The 17,017-nt window shown below is 32.9% G+C and overlaps 1 protein-coding gene across 1 annotated transcript in view; it reads left to right on the plus strand.

Moving 5' to 3' along the window:
- The window catches only part of LOC105177051 (probable beta-D-xylosidase 7), a 16,667-nt gene continuing 9,709 nt past the window's right edge, over positions 10,060-17,017 (plus strand). The window contains exons 1-2 of the mRNA XM_011100078.2: positions 10,060-10,509; positions 11,394-11,690. Coding sequence (XP_011098380.1) covers positions 10,066-10,509; positions 11,394-11,690 — 741 coding nt within the window. The 5' untranslated portion in view covers positions 10,060-10,065. The remainder of the gene's footprint in view (positions 10,510-11,393; positions 11,691-17,017) is intronic.

Genomic DNA, 17,017 nt, shown 5'->3' on the forward strand with positions numbered 1-17,017 from the left:
ATACAATTCTACAAATTATAATTAATGGAACAGACTGGAAAGAGTTCGAGCCGGATACCTAATAGATCTCATAAGATCTCAGAGAAATTCAAAAGATATTTCAAGACTATGGACATAAATGAATCCATATGCCTATGGAAATAGAAACTTCGAGCCAAAAGGTGGACGAGGTCCTTAATATCCTTCCAGATTTACATAAAGATCTTATAGATCTAAAGAGAAATCAGAAGAAAACCCTGAAACATACAGGTCCAGACAAGAGCGAATTAAGGATGCCCTTGGACCAGTATCACTTCTACAACAAAGACAATAGATAATGTGTTCCTTGAAACCATCAAATCCATAAAGTAAAGGAAATAATGAGAGCAGATCTATCAGATTTACAGGAATTGGCTAAAATCTTTTCCCGACTTGAATTATGAACTTTGTCAACATTCAAACCAATGAAATCACTCCAGCACTACCACTGCTGGAGGGAAGTACAGGTTCAAATAATCCTCCATGGGATCATCAATGAGATAAAGTACATATTTTCACACTAACGCCACCTCAACGTTTATGGGACGCTGATTAAGAGAAAATCCAAGACGGATCCAAGGAGACTGCCATAAATACACTTTGGGCAAAGACCATGCTCCATCCCTTGTATCCATACGACACTATACTTAACTTGGATGTTATCGACTGTCAAAACATCAAGAAGTTGATAGATGAATGGGTTTCACCCATGAAGATAATAGCAACAAACCTACCACTCGATAAAAAGAACTTCATAAGAATATTGGAGTTAAGCTTGTAGGGTTCTGTGAAGATCGGATGCGATAATACCCCAAAAGATACCAAAGCCCGCATCTTTGCCAAAGATTCAAAAAGTGGAATGGCGATGAAGTCTCATCTAGAAACACTTCACTGGAAATGGGTACTTCGAAAAAAATAGATCATAGAAGGCTAGAAAATATGCACGAGTTCTCTTTGGCCTTGAATTAAGAAGTATTTGCGCAGCACATGAATAAATCTATTAGTTTCACAAATATTTTTTTCAGAGTGGAGTAATTGACTTTCGAGTTGTGTATATATATTTGAATTTGATGAATTTCATGTATTATAGAGATAAATGCAGAATTGGTACTGTACTATAGGTCACTTTGAGATTCAAGTACCATACTTCTTAAAATGTCCAGATTTGAAACCATAGTTTATGAAAGTTTCAATATAGTACCTTAGTTTTTGTATTAACAGTTTTGATACTATGCCCTATATTTGAAAATATCATTTTAGCCCCAAAAAAGTTTGATTTCTCCCAGATCTAGTCCCATGCCTTGAAAATGGTATCAGAGCCTAGGCTTATTAAAAAAAATATATGTTTATATTATATGTAGATATTTTTACCCACTAATAGAGGAGACTCTTTAATATAATGGAACCGAACAAAAGTTCGAGTTACTACAAGGAATAATTTTAGATTTTGAAAGAACAGAGATGTAATTTCTCTATGAAAAATTCTAGAAAATGAAGAAGATTATCTCCAAACACGGAATGAAAGTTCGAGTGACAACCAAGAGTATTTCTAAATTTCTAGAAACAAGAGAAGGAATTTCGTCTTAGGAATTCTAAAGAATGCCACAAAACTGGATCCTGAACCTCTTACCAAGGAGGAACAAGAAGAATGCTGGAGAATTTACCAGATCCAGAAGGTGCTACCAGGGAATGCACTGAAAATCCTACAAGCAACCAAAGTCCATCAAGTAGGAATGGGACGGGTAAATTCCTTCACTAATACAGTTCTGCAAATTATGATTAAAGGAATAGATTGGAAAGAGTTCGAGCCGGATACCTAATAGATCTCATAAGATCTAAGAGAAATTTAAAAGACATTTCAAGACTATGGCATAGGTTAATCCATATGCCTATGAAAATAGAAACTTTGAGTCAAAAGGTGGACGAGATCCTCAAGATCCTTCTAGATCTACATAAAGATCTTACAGATCTAAAGAGAAATCAGAGGGAAAACCCTGAAACATCTTGATCTAGACAAGAGCGAATTAGGGATGTCTTTGGAACAGTATCACTTCTACGACAAAGACAAGAGACAATTTGCTCCTTGAAACCATCGAATTCATAAAGTAATGGAGGTAACGAGAGCAGATTTATCAAATCTACAGGAATTGGTTGAATTCTTTTCCCGACTTGGGATTATGGACTTAGTCAACATTCAAACCAATGAAATCACTCCAGCACTACCACTGTTGGAGGGAAGTACAGATTCAAATGATCCTCCATGCGATTATCCAATGAGAGAAAGTACAGATTTTCACACTAATGCCACCTCGACATTTGTGGGAACCTGATTAAGAGAAAATCTAGGATGGATCAAAAGAGAGTGCCATAAATACACCTTGGGCAAGGAGCATGCTCCATCCCTTACATCCATATGACACTATACTTAACTTAGTGTTATCAACTGTCGAAACATCAAAAAGTTGATAGATGAATGGGTTGTACCCATGAAGTTAATAACAATAAACCTACAACTCGATAAAAGAAACTTCATAAGAATATTGGAGTTAGGCCTGGAGGATTCTATTAAGATCGGATGGGATAGTACCCCAAAAAATACCAAAGCCCGTATTTTTGTAAGAGATTCAAAAAGCGTAATGGCAGAATGGCAATGAAGTCTCATCAAGATGCACTTCATTAGAAACGGGTACTTCGAAAAATTTACTGCATTCTCCATACTGCAGGGACAATGTATCTGGAATGTACTACCAATGGTATTAGCTAATGCACCCAGATATTTCAAAGAAAAATAGTAATATTTTTAAAGATTATTTTAAATTTATGTTTGTCTACATTGATGATAGACTGAATGTATCTAAGAATACAAAAGACTATATCAAACTATTAGATATGATTAGACAAAAGACTATATTCAACGAAGTTTTGGACATTTTTATTATACGGATACGGAGATATCGTATCTGGTTCATAAGAAGCGAGGTTGAAAATGATGCAACTAACAATCAGGACATGTGATTTTAAATCAGACTGAGAGATATATTCACATATTACATGATTTTATATGCATTTAAGTTTGAAATTAATCAGGTTCGCGGATGTTGAGATATCGTAATTGGGACGTGCACGAGTCATTTTTTTAAAATTTAAGAACAGTTTGCTCACATTTTAGTACGATCTGTAACAATTTTAACTTTAGGAATGATTGTCTAATTAGTGACAATTCCTAATTGTAAATTTCCCTCTCTTTTTTCAAATGGCGCCAAATCAAATTATTGTGGAACTCATCTAGGAACAACCAAATGAAACCAACCGTTCCTATTTTTTTGAATTTTCCTCCCTTTTCTGGTGTAGGGTGGAATAGTTTCTGGAACGATTATTATATATAAATTCGTTCCTAGTTGAGATTTAACATTATTCACGTACACTATGGAATGGTCCTATAGGGATGATACCCTTTAATGTAGATCGTGCCTATTTAGAATGGTGTGGGACAGTTTGTGCCGCATAAAATCGTCCCAACATTATAAATTTTCTTAAGAATTTATAATTCATATAGAATGAATAAACTTAAAATGTTTGAAAAAGTAAACTTTCGATCATAATTATTGCCTTATTCAGTCTCGTAATCTTCATCAAAGTTATCTTCGTCATATTCGTCATCAGATTCACCATTTGTCGAGCGAGATGTACCTCCTCGATGTTGATGTGCCACAAAAAGATCAACGACTAATTGTATACCATTTGGATCATGCAGGTTATAACTATGATTTTCTGCAACAACTTGTGGAGTAGGTATGATTTCCTCTAGCTGAAATGCGATTTTGGTCCATCAAGAGTCATTAATGATTCTTCGAACTTTGGTTTTGCATACAACCATCCAGTCAACTTTGTCTCTCTTCATGCTAGGGTACTCCATATGTAGCACCCCTACTCGCTACATTTAATTTATCACTATTTCATCATTTTCTTAATTAGAACTCGTTCTATAAGTAATTCCCTTTCAACCCGTAAAATAAATTCTAATTTATCAATATAATATATATCACAAAAGATAATAAATACCACCAAAAGTTTATATTACTCTCCCTAGATGTGCTTATGTACATAACCTCAAGGAAAGTAGTACCACAATTTTAAACACCAACCCGATAAGAGACTAGACTATTTAACAACCAACTAGCCAAAAACTCCGATTTCAGATGTCACGGCTGACCTACCTAATAAAGACCACGGCACGGCTCGAAGTCCGATGTGGCTAGTCAATGTGACCTATCTCCTAGAAAGTACGTGGCAAGGAATGAACTGCCTACTCAATAAGTATTGCTAATCAGTCTATATATATGTATATACACAGGCAACGATTCACGTACATGCAGTCACATTGACAATAGTCATTCGTCATATAGCAACATCATATATAAGCAGTAATACATACTCACAACTGTAAATCAATCCACGACATAATATTTGACGTTATCATTTATTAGCTAAAGGCCCCACTTACTCTAGTTGGAGTACATCAGTCAATAGTTTCGTCGGCCATCGTCGTATCATATACAACACACGATACCGTTGATGTGATATCCCCACACTCTTTTACTCCAACTGTGTAGCAATATCAGCACAAGACATCACAACAAACATGGTACCCCCACACCACTCCAGTGTGTAGCTAAGAGCATAGGATATCCATTGTATGTGATATTCCCACACTCTTTTACTCCAGCTGTGTAGCAATATCAACACAAGACATCACAACAAACATGGTACCCCCACACCACCCCAGTGTATGGCTAACAGCACATCATATTCATCGTTACTCGGAATACCCCGGTAACCTACGCGCCATGGTATCCAGATTAATTCATATATTTTTCATATCATATTATCAATCACATTTTCATAAACTAGTGACTGCGTTCCCAACTAGGTAAGCATCATCTTTTATTTCAATTCACGATCATCATTCTTTTCTTTATAATAATTTCTTCCTCAATAATAACTCCCAATTTGATTTCTTACGACAATCAATTATATGATCATGTAATCATACCACTCTCACGTCCAATCATTACAAACACATATGACACATAATAACAATTCAACCGATATTAGGGTAATCTAACAAATAATCCACAACTAATTATATAAACAATCAATATACGAAAGCCACGTATAATAATATAAAGCCAAGTCCATGATCGCATCCAAGAAACCAATATATATAATATATACAATACTACACACACACACACATATATATATATAAATTCAATTAGCTATACTTACCTTATATCCCAAAATGCTTCAATTTCACGAGGGATTGCTCAACCCTCTACTTTGTCGTCACGTCCTATAATAGAATATAATACGTATGATCAATATATATATATAGAATATCATAAACTCTAAATAAAATATTATATAATATTCATACATTTTCTACCAATCTTTTAATATTCTATTTATATTAAGGTCCAAACCCCTGTTCCATTTTATTTTAGATAACTACACTTTCTAAACTTTTCAATAATATATATTTAATTTATAAACTAATTCGTAAGAATTCATTTAATCAAACCCCTTATATATTTATAACTATCATTTTTAATAACATCCGTAAATGAGATTATCACTAAAACTTCATCTTCCCTTTTTAATAACATTACATTCTTTAAATATAATTTCCGAAATATTTCTATGAATTTCTATCAATTTATCGTTGCTATATAATTTAATTAAACAACAATAAATAGAATTACATATTTGCTTAATCATTCCGATGGAATTGTGTAAATTAGCTATAATAATAATTAAATCTAATAAATCTAATATTTTAATTACCCAACTATATCATTTTTATATCAAATATGATATTTAATACGACACTAATTTAAATAGCTAAAATCGTAAAATACTTCGATTAAATAGTATATCGCTCAATATAAATAATATTTAATAAATGGTGTAACTAAGGAAATGATTATACTAATTAATATGAATTAAAATAGAATCTTTTGTACCTCTGTTTTTAGTTTTTCCGCGAGAGGGAGGAGTGCAAATTTTTTCTTAATATGAATTAAAAGACAATTTTCGTCCCACAGCTATAGGCCATTTTCGTTTTAGTCCCGTAAGTTTCTAGGGTTTCAATTTGGTCCCGTAAAACTGAAAAATTCGCAATTTCAGTCCAAATTTGGCCGGAAAATTTTGTGGCTCGCCGGAAAAAGTCACATGCGATGCATGTGACTTTTAAAATTGGGGGCTCGATTATGATTGACTGGAGAAGCTGATGTGGTGCATATGTGGCGCATACGTGGAAAAAAAAAAAAAAACTGATGGGAAATCAAAGTTGTGAAATCCCCGCCATTCGCCGCCACCTTCTCTCTTCAATTCCGCCGCCGTTACTTGAAATTTCTAGCCACCACATATACCATTCAATTACCCATAGTGAGGAGAACAAAACCCCTCAATCAATTTTGCGATCCGACCACGACAGCGACTGGGCTTTGAAATTGACCGCCGCGGATTATTCTCGTCGATTCGTCGGCGACAGGACGACCCACGATTGCAGATTGGTACCATTGGATTCGTCTCCTCACTGCGGTTCTAATGGGACCAGTCTCATCCATTTTCATCAACTAGGTGCAAAGATCCATCATTTTGAAGATCTCAGTCGTCGTCCGCCGCGATTGCACCTTCCGCCGGCGTTTTCTCCTTCGTCTGAACGAACCACCAGCTCGAAAGACCATCGTTGAACGCCTCTCGTTCTGGCAAATCTTTTGAGACCAGTCCCATCAATTTTGATCACCTCTGTGCAAAGATCCGACAAAAGCCGTCCTCCGCCTTTGCCATTCTTTTGAGATGAGTCAATTTTTTTTTTTTAATTTCCACGTATGCGCCACATATGTGCCACATCAACTTCTCCAGCCAATCAGGATCGAATCCCCAATTTTAAAAATCACATGCATCGCATGTGACTTTTTCCGGCGACCCACAAATTTTTTCGGCCAAATTTGGACTGAAATTGCGAATTTTTCAGTTTTACGGGACCAAATTGAAACCCTAGAAACTTACGGGACTAAAACGAAAATGGCCTATAGTTGTGGGACGAAAATTGCCTTTTGCCCTATGTATTATGTGTGTGTGTACTGTATGTGTGTGTATTAAAATGAGAAGGGGTAACAAGAGAGGCCCCATTGCCTCACTTCAAAACTCTCTCTCTCCCCCTCAATTGTATAGATATATTATTTATATATATAATATTATTATTATTTTATATATTTAATTAATTTTTTCTCAAAATACCAGTCACGTCCTTCTTAATTTTCTTAATTAATATAATTTTCTTTGAATATTATAACGAACTCCAATTTAATCAGTTCAAATTTTATTATATCTCAAATTTAATTTATAATTTATTTACTAATTAAATTTAAATTTCTAATAATTACCAATTAGTCTCCCAATTATGTGAAAATTTCTACGAACGTCACACCATGTGGTATACTTGTACTGTTTGTTGCACTAGGAAGAATGGTTCATCCTTTTAATATACCTTTTGAAATTTACATCAACGAGGTGATAATGAGAATGTATCTTCATACTTCTCATGGGATCGATCCAACGTCACTTGAACAAAAAGATGTGCATGTTCGGGATAAGTGGATAGTCTATCTGAATTATGTCTTTGAGTATCCCATAGAAGTCACGATCCGTGTTTGTATATGATGAGCTTTTAACATATACCAAAAAATTCATAGTTGACTTGCCTATGCCATAATGTTCAATATGAAAATTGAAACCATTCACAAAGTAATACGGGAATATTGTTACCTCAGTGGTAGGACCCCAGTACTGCAACTTCAACAGCTCGTTGTCTGTGTAGTTTAATACGGGTTTCACCTGCAATGCACATATTAGAGAAAATTAACAACTGATCATTTTATAGTTATAACACAATTATAAGGCACTACTTACACAACGTTTAAATCAATCCTTGAATTTAGTAGCTACTAGTAGATCAATGTTGGGGTCCTCTAAATGGTGGTGCTTGTAGAGTTCATTTAAAAATGACTTGTATGTAAAAAAAAATAGAGTACATATCAATACATAGGTTAAAACTCTAAATAAGAATTTTATAAACTATTTGTTATATTTACACGTACTCGTAGTATGGTATGACTACTTCACAGTTGCACAAGATGTACGTGTCAATTATGTGAGGTTCTGAACTACTGAGCCACCTCTTTTTTGAGGCACCACTTGCTTGGCCAGGATGGTTGAAAATAGATCGTTGGATACGATTTTCATTCACCACAAGGTCGTCGTTTTTGCGGGGTCTGCTTCGCTTACAAAGAATCTGTGGCTTGAAGTAGTGAGAAGTGAATAGTCCGATTTCATCTGCAAGATTGCCTCTACAATTGATGCTTCGACGTGCGCTTTATTTTTTACCTTCTTTTTCAAGTCCGGAGAAATCTATTCGTACAAATATTTATTAAAAAACAGATGACACTAGAAATATTTTAAAAAAACTATAATATCTCCTGTATTTACCTCTTAAATGGGTATATACATTTGTATTGCATGGGCCCTCCACGCATGCCTCATATGGCAGGTGAACGATTAGGTGCTTCATTGAGCCGAAAAAGACTGGCGGAAACATTTTTCGAGGTTGCACAAGATGGTCGCAACACTACCTTCTTGTTCTTGTACCTTGTTGACATCTAATGTCATCGAATATGGAATTTGGAATAGAAGGCTGACATCCATCAACGCACTCCACACATGCTCAAGAAGCATTTCACAAAAGGCAATTGAGATCATCTTCTATATGAATACATGATAATCATGGCTCTTCATGCCATGCATCCTCAGCTCCTTCATATCGACACAACGGGCCAAATTAGATGCATAACCGTCAGAAAACTTAAGATGACTAATTTATTCACATATCCTCATCTTCTACTCCGTCATCAGGGCATATACGGGCATCACGTTCGACCTCTTTTTGTCCACCCCAAGCTTCAATCGATTACATATCTTCAGGTCCTTCCGTGCATTCATAGTCCTTTTATTTCCTTCATGTCCATCACGGTGTTGAATATATTCAGAGTCCTTGTAACACTAACTTTGGAATATTTTTTGTAACAGTTGTGCCGTCTCAAAAATACATAACATAAAAAAAAGAGGATTGTGACATCATCGACTTATTGCTGTTCCTGCCAATGTCTGTTTCAGTGTGGAACAATCGTCCAATCTGCCCCAAATTCGACTTTTTTGTAGTGGTATTTTTACAATTACAATAAATAAATATATGAACATAAATCATAAATATTTCAATACAAAGTTTTTTACCCAAAATAGATCTGTCCAAATCTAACCAATCAACTAACAAGTTTATTATACTTGTCATATAATTAATTATTCACTCTTTTTAAATTATATGCCAACAATATAATAAGTGTATTAAATTTGTTGTGTGGTTCATCTGAGTTTGGACTACAATTTTCCAATATTTCAACTACTTTTTCAATAAAACTATTATGGTAAACTACAACTATCTCTTCTAAGATTTGGCATAATTACTAATACCCACCGTACCCCTCGTTATTTGAAAACCTACAAATATTCCCTTTAGATGAAAAATAATTATGTTGTTTTTAGATAGTTAGCTGGACATCACTTCTTTATTCTTGTTGAAATTTTTAAAAAAATAAAATAAATATTTGCAAAAGTATATAAAAAAATTTAGGGTTGGTAAAATAAATAATATGTAGAAAATATTAGTTCATAAAAATATTTTACAAAATTTTAGAAAGTATATAAAATTATAATTCAGAATCCAAATGGACATTTTGTTTAATTCACCATAAAAATTAAATGAAAATCTAATAAAAGCTAATTAAATGGGTTTATTGTTGGACGAATTTTAAAATAAAAAAATATTTTTAATTTTTTAAATAATAAAAAATATATCTATAATTATATGGTAGGTGTAACTATTAATTATATTAATTAATTGTTATGAAGCATACCTTTACTTGCTTGATGCACTTCACATATATTCCCAACACCCACAAATCATCTTACTCACACAGCCATTCACCCATCCTCCCTACAATGGAACTCCATTTCCCCATCCCAACTCTCTTCACACTCCTCCTCACAGCAATCCACCTCCTCCGCGCCGACTCCACTCAGCCGCCGTTCTCGTGCGACTCATCCGACCCCGCACTCATTCACCAAAGAGCACGGGACCTTGTGTCCCGCCTCACGCTGGACGAGAAGATTTCTCAGCTCGTTAACTCGGCCCCGGCCATCCCGCGGCTCGGCGTCCCCGCCTACGAGTGGTGGTCGGAGGCCTTGCACGGCGTCTCCGGTTACGGGCGCGGCATTACTTTCGGCGGTCGAATTTCCGGCGCCACCAGCTTCCCACAAGTCATCCTCTCCGCTTCCACCTTTGATTCTCATCTCTGGTACCGCATTGGTCAGGTAAAGCCGATACGCATACGTATTACACTTGTAACCTCACCGTATATTATATATAATTTATTAATAATTACATTTATTCACATAAATTATTCTCGTATTTTGTGTATTTACAAAAATTATTTTACAGTAAAAAATGAAAAGTAGTTTATGTAACGTTGTTGATATTCGTATATTTATAATTTTTAAAAAAAATAGGTTATTTATTTAAATGATGTTGACGTTCTTATGAATGTACGTATAATTTTTCAAAAAGAGTGTACAATTTATTCAAAGATTTTACAATTTATACAAATAAATCATATATAAGGAATTATATATGTAATTATCTCTATAATTTATTGATCTCAATTCTACTTAAATTATGGTTTTTGGAATTATCTATACAATTATAAAAGAAAATATTCTATTCTACTAGTTTTTGAATATTCAAATTAAAGTTTTATTTTATCTCTTTCTTTTAAATTTTTTTTTCAAATTAGTCATTTTAATATTTTTTAATAATTTTATAATTATATATTGTCTTTTAAACTCACTACTCCACAATTGTCTCTCATCTTATTTCTCCATATTTATTACAATTTATAATTATAATTTATTCATTTCACAATTTTTTTTTATAATCTTATATCAAAATTATTTTTATATATTTGCGGGAATCGCGTGTGACAACAATTATTGTTTTACTTTTGTCTTGAAACATTTCAAATTTTTACTATTATTTAATTTATAATTTATTTCGAACACAAAAATAGAAATCATGGAAAAAACTCTTATTTTTTTATACGTTTTGATAAAATTATGTAATTATAAATATAAATATATGAATAAAAAGAATAAATATTTAATTTTAATTTTTGGGTTTTTCTTTTAAAAATAAATAATAGGCAATTGGAAAAGAGGCAAGAGGAGTGTACAATGAAGGGCAAGCAAAGGGGATGACATTTTGGGCACCCAACATAAATATATACAGAGACCCAAGGTGGGGCAGAGGGCAGGAGACACCTGGCGAAGACCCATTGGTTGCGGGTAGGTATTCGGTGGCGTTTGTGAGGGGAATTCAAGGGGACAGGTACAATGGCGGGCAGACCGGTCATCTTCTGGCCTCTGCTTGCTGCAAACACTTCACTGCTTATGATTTGGACAACTGGAAGGGCTTCAATCGCCTCGGCTTTGATGCTAAGGTTAGTAGACAAAATACAAGCAATCATATGGTGATATTTTAAATGAGCAAATTATCTCTTTATGAAAAAAGAAATAATAATTTATCTCTCTATATTTTTTAAAATACAATAATTTATTTCTATAAGTTTTTTAAAATAAAGCAATTTACCTTTCTGTATAAGGAGGTAAATTTGATTCATTTTTAAAAATCATAAAAGGTAAATTGTTATAATTTTTTCATAGGGGTAATGTGCTCATTTTCAATATCACAGGGGATAAATGACTACTCATCCCTAACGTAGAATTACAAGAGACTCTTTTAAAATTTATTATAATTATAAATACATTTTGAATGTTTGAAAAATTATAAATATCTCCTACAATGAGTATTTGTAATTGTAATTTCAGAGAGGTATTTATAATTTTTTTAAATAATAAGCGTGTATTTATAATTATGATAAATTTTTGGAGAGCCCCTTGTAATTTACCCTTTATATCAACTGAATTGCACATTATCATCCGAATTATAATTATTATTTTTATTTAAATTGATCATTTCGAACACGAATTCATCCAGAAAAATAAAAATAAAAATAAAATATGAAATTGATGTTTTTATCATTAAGAAATACCATGTGATCACTTTTCGATGGAATTTTTCATCTAATTTGAGATGCCAAAGTGTAAATCTCTTGTAGTTGATTATAATCTTTATTATTAAAAATTAAAAAATACATGACAATTATTTAATTACTGGATATACAAAAAAAATATTAAAATAAATAAATACACATATATTGATGAAATTAGATTTTACGATACGATAATTATGAAATTTTAATTTCGCTATCATTGTTAGATTTGCATTGATTTGGTACTCTGTATTAAATGTTTGTACCGGTGGACTAAGGGATAGTTACACTCTCATCCATCGATGTTTGGTATAATTTATACGTAATTTTTTTATAATTTAAAAAATTATATTTAATATTCTTGAAGTTTGCATTCGTATAATAAATAAATTTTTTCATTAATCGAAAATTATCGAATTTGATGATATTAACAAAAAATTGGATAAAAGTTCATATTGATCAGAATTATCCTTATACATCTTTACACGTTAATACATGTGAGAAATTATATCTTTACTTTTGTTTGGCATTCAACAAATCAGTAATTAGTCAAGTGATGATAAATATCAATTTTTATTTAATTTTTTTTATTAATATCAATAAATTTAATTAATTTTAACTAATAAATAAACATATTTGTTAAATAAAAATAAATTTTAAGAATATTAATTTTTTAAATAATAGAGAATTTATTTGTAATTATATCAAATATTTTACTATGAGAAACATCCCATGTATTAATCACTAGAATTGACATTTTGGGCAATTGGTAAGGCCGACAATCACGGCGCACCCTAATTTAATAGTTTATTTTTGTATTTTATTATATATATATATATAATTGAAAAGTATCCTTTTAATATTTTTAATTATTTGATTTATTAATTTATTTTAATTATTTTATTAATCTCTATTTTTTTCGCTCTTTCTTTCTCTTCTCGAGTCCTCATTTTCTCTATTTTCAATTTTCACATCCCTTTTTTCTTTAAAAAAAAAAAAAAGAAAGAAAGAAAGAGCAACGCGACTACCTAAATTTTTTAGTTTCGCCGTAACATGATCGTGTTTTAATTTTTAAACAGTAATTAGTGCGAAAAAGTATTTATTTATATACGTTCTCATTGAAAATATATTGATCTGACATGACAGTTCACAATTTCATTAACTAATGCAAATATATTTTTATTTTGTACGAAAATTTATATAAAATTAAAAACGCATATTTTTCACTAAAAATAAGAATACAAACTTAAGCTCTTCAAAATTCAGAATTAATTTTTTTTATTTGAAATAATTTCATAGTTATTAATATTTTTGTATAAATAAGAGGATAAATAGTAATTAATTCCTTAGATTAATTGTGGAAGTTCCAAGGACTGTTCTCATTCAATTTTCTCTGAACAATTTGTCCAAAGAATCCATTTCTTGATATTGGAGCCTGCCAGCCTTCCTTCCTTCTTTCCTTCTCCTGTCAACGTTATTACAAAATAATTGAAGGACAGTTGTCAGAGCTCCTTTATTGAACTTGTCTAAAGGTGCAGGCTTGTCTTGTTACATCAAAAGTCTCAAAATTACTTTATCATTAAAATAAAAGGATAATAATAATAGTAATGGACCTCCATTGATATTATGGTTTGTTTAATTCGATTGAAAAGTATGTGGAGTTAATTAAGTTTTTATTATAAAAAAAAATTATATTATTATAATTTTTTTTAAATAAGTAATAAAATTATGACGAGTCGTAATTTGTCAATAAAATATAGGAAAAAATTACAAAAAAACTGAAGTCGGGATTCTAAATCCCAACTCCAAGTTGGGATTCTAAATCTCGACTTGGGTATTTTTTGCCATTTTTATTTCGTTTAAATAAATTTATATAATTTAATTTATATATAATTAATTTTAACAACATACTAAATCCAAAAAATAATAAAATTAACATTGCATTAACTTAAAAAATTATAATTAAGGGTACAAATGTAATAGTTATTTATTTTGTACAATTGTAAAAAATTACATTAAACTATATAATTACAAATATAAAAAATGTCAACCTGTTCCACAATTTCGTCTGTGGCGTTGACGTCGAGGTCTTCTTATTTCCTCGCCCACATTTTGAACTGGCTCATTTTGCGTCTCATTTTTTCATCACCATCAAACCGACTTGATGTTGTTGCGGAACTTGACTCCACATTGTCACGATATGCACCAAATGATGGAAATGAAATTGGTGAGATATTATATCCTTGTGTATATGGTTGATTAATACCAAAATCAAGGTCAAGAGAATAATCTTGTGTTTGGTTTGACATATATGAAGTCTATTGAAACCAATCACCTTGAGACGGTTGAGGCATATAATAATCTTGAGGCGGTTGAGGTACGTAATAATCTTGAGGTGGATATACTGTAGAAGGACCAGCTATATCCACCCCAATATCATGACGTTCAACTGAACCAGTTGACATTCGGCTAGAACTTCTTCTTTGCCTGTGGGATGTTGTGCGAGCATCATCGAATGGAGAAGCAATTTGTTGTGGCTGTTGGGTTATAACTTCCTTGATAATATGTAACTCATGTTCAAATCTATCCACCAATTGACTATATCTTTCGATATTTGGTGGTCTAGATCGACATAAAGTTTCAAGGGCATTCACCTCATTTGTCTGAAAAGTGTAGAAAAATAATGAGCCTTGTGTTGATAAAAAATATATATATAATAAAATATGAAATATTATATAACAACGTACCACAACTTGCAACATAGGTGTTTCTCCAAGTTGGTACTTGCTTTCCACACGTCTATCAGTAGATGACGACACGAAATTTCTTGTTATGTTGTAGTACCATTCCCAATAACCTCGTTTTGTTTCCCTTCTATTGGAAATCAATGGCCTAAGTACAATCGTGTCATATCGTCTTTGCCATATAGTGATATATTGTATGTGTTGTAGGAACCAATCTGTGCCCGCGTGATTTTTACGGGAAATCTGATGGAGGCTCATATCACGGGTATCCGTCGATTCTGGTACATTTTGCCTCATCCCGAATTGACGAACAACCCGTTCGGGACGATGCATTTCAACTATTGCGTAGAATATCAATGGAACGGATGACCTCCACAACTGGAGGTTCAATTCATCGGCCTAAGCCATAATGACATCCGAGTCCATGTCATATGGCTGCCGTATGAACTATAATAAATACAAATATGTAAATTAATACGAATTTAATTCACGGTATAAATCTACGAATAATATTAAAAATAAGTTACCTGATCCTCCTGTATCTTATCCAATATTTCTCGTATGACTCGGACAGTTCCTCGAACTGTAGTGGTGAAAGTGTGCTGACAATTCCAAGTAACACCATATGGTGCTGCTGGGAGCCAGCGATTGTTGTCCATTTGAATTTGGCCCACAAATAGCCGTTGGGCACCAAGTTCAGGACAAAGTGGCGTAATCTGTGACCATGCCCAAATCTACACGAACAATATAAATATGTGTTATTAATGAATATTAATAGCAAAAAAAATGTGTAAGAGTTTTTAAGTCAATTTTACCTGTAGCAATTGCAGCGCCCCACCAATTGCCGCTTTGCCTTTTGTGCTGGCATTGCATAATTCGCGATATAAAAATGCCAGCACAGCACTCTCCCAACTATAGTTCCTCGCGATTTTTATATCTTCTAATTTTGAGAGATATAGTAATGAGACATAGTTACCTGAGGAATCTGGGCACATCAATCCCCCAAATAGAAGTAATGCAACGGCATGTGCGTACTGGACGACGACAGTTTGGGGAGTATTATAAGTGATTTCGACCGCCGCCAAATGAGATGTAATTGCGGATGTCTGTAGTCTCAAGCCCTTCAACACATTTGCATCCGTGCTAAAGCCTATGTAAGTAACGCAATATTCTTGCCATTATTGTGTTGTGCGGTCGAGATCAATTCCAATCACCGGCTCGTCGTCTATTGGGAGTGCCCATATTATTTGTATATCTTATTTGATAATTATGGCTTTCCTACACGAAAAAGAAAAGAGCCATCTTTCCACTAATGCAGTAATGGGGTGTTGATTTAATTGAAGGCGTCCTCACCTGTAAACATCATAAAATCCTATTTGGTGTAGGATTTCTTGTACACGCTCGAACATATTATTTTGGTGAAAATGACTTCAAAAGCTACCATCCGCTCGCCGTGAAATTAGTACTGCATCTAGGTCACCTTCTGGAATATCGTCGGACCTATGTTGGGCTTGTTGAGATAAAACAGTCCCGTCACGAGGTCCATATACAGAACGTCTATCCATTTGTACGAAAAATAAATTGAAAATAATCTCATAATAGCTGTAGTTGAATGTAGTGAAAAACTTGAAAGATGAGAGTTATGAATGCAGAGAATGTCCAAAACCCTTCCTCCGTCAAATTTATAATGATTGATGGGGGTGGGTGAAATTTTTTTGTTTAAATTTAAAAAAAATTAAAATCTGGCCGCGGCCAGCCTTAATCAAGGGCTGGCACGTTGCCAGCCCTCATTAAAGGAGGGTTGGCAGCTGCCAGCCCTGTAATCAAAGCTGCCAGCCCTTTTGTGTATATAATATATTACAAATATTATTTATATTATATAATATATTATGAATATTATTTATATTATATAATATATACATATATTATATATACATAAATTATATATATAATATAATATATATATTAATT

Source organism: Sesamum indicum, linkage group LG2 (genome assembly GCF_000512975.1).
Source record: "Sesamum indicum cultivar Zhongzhi No. 13 linkage group LG2, S_indicum_v1.0, whole genome shotgun sequence".
NCBI classification, from domain to species: Eukaryota; Viridiplantae; Streptophyta; class Magnoliopsida; order Lamiales; family Pedaliaceae; genus Sesamum; species Sesamum indicum.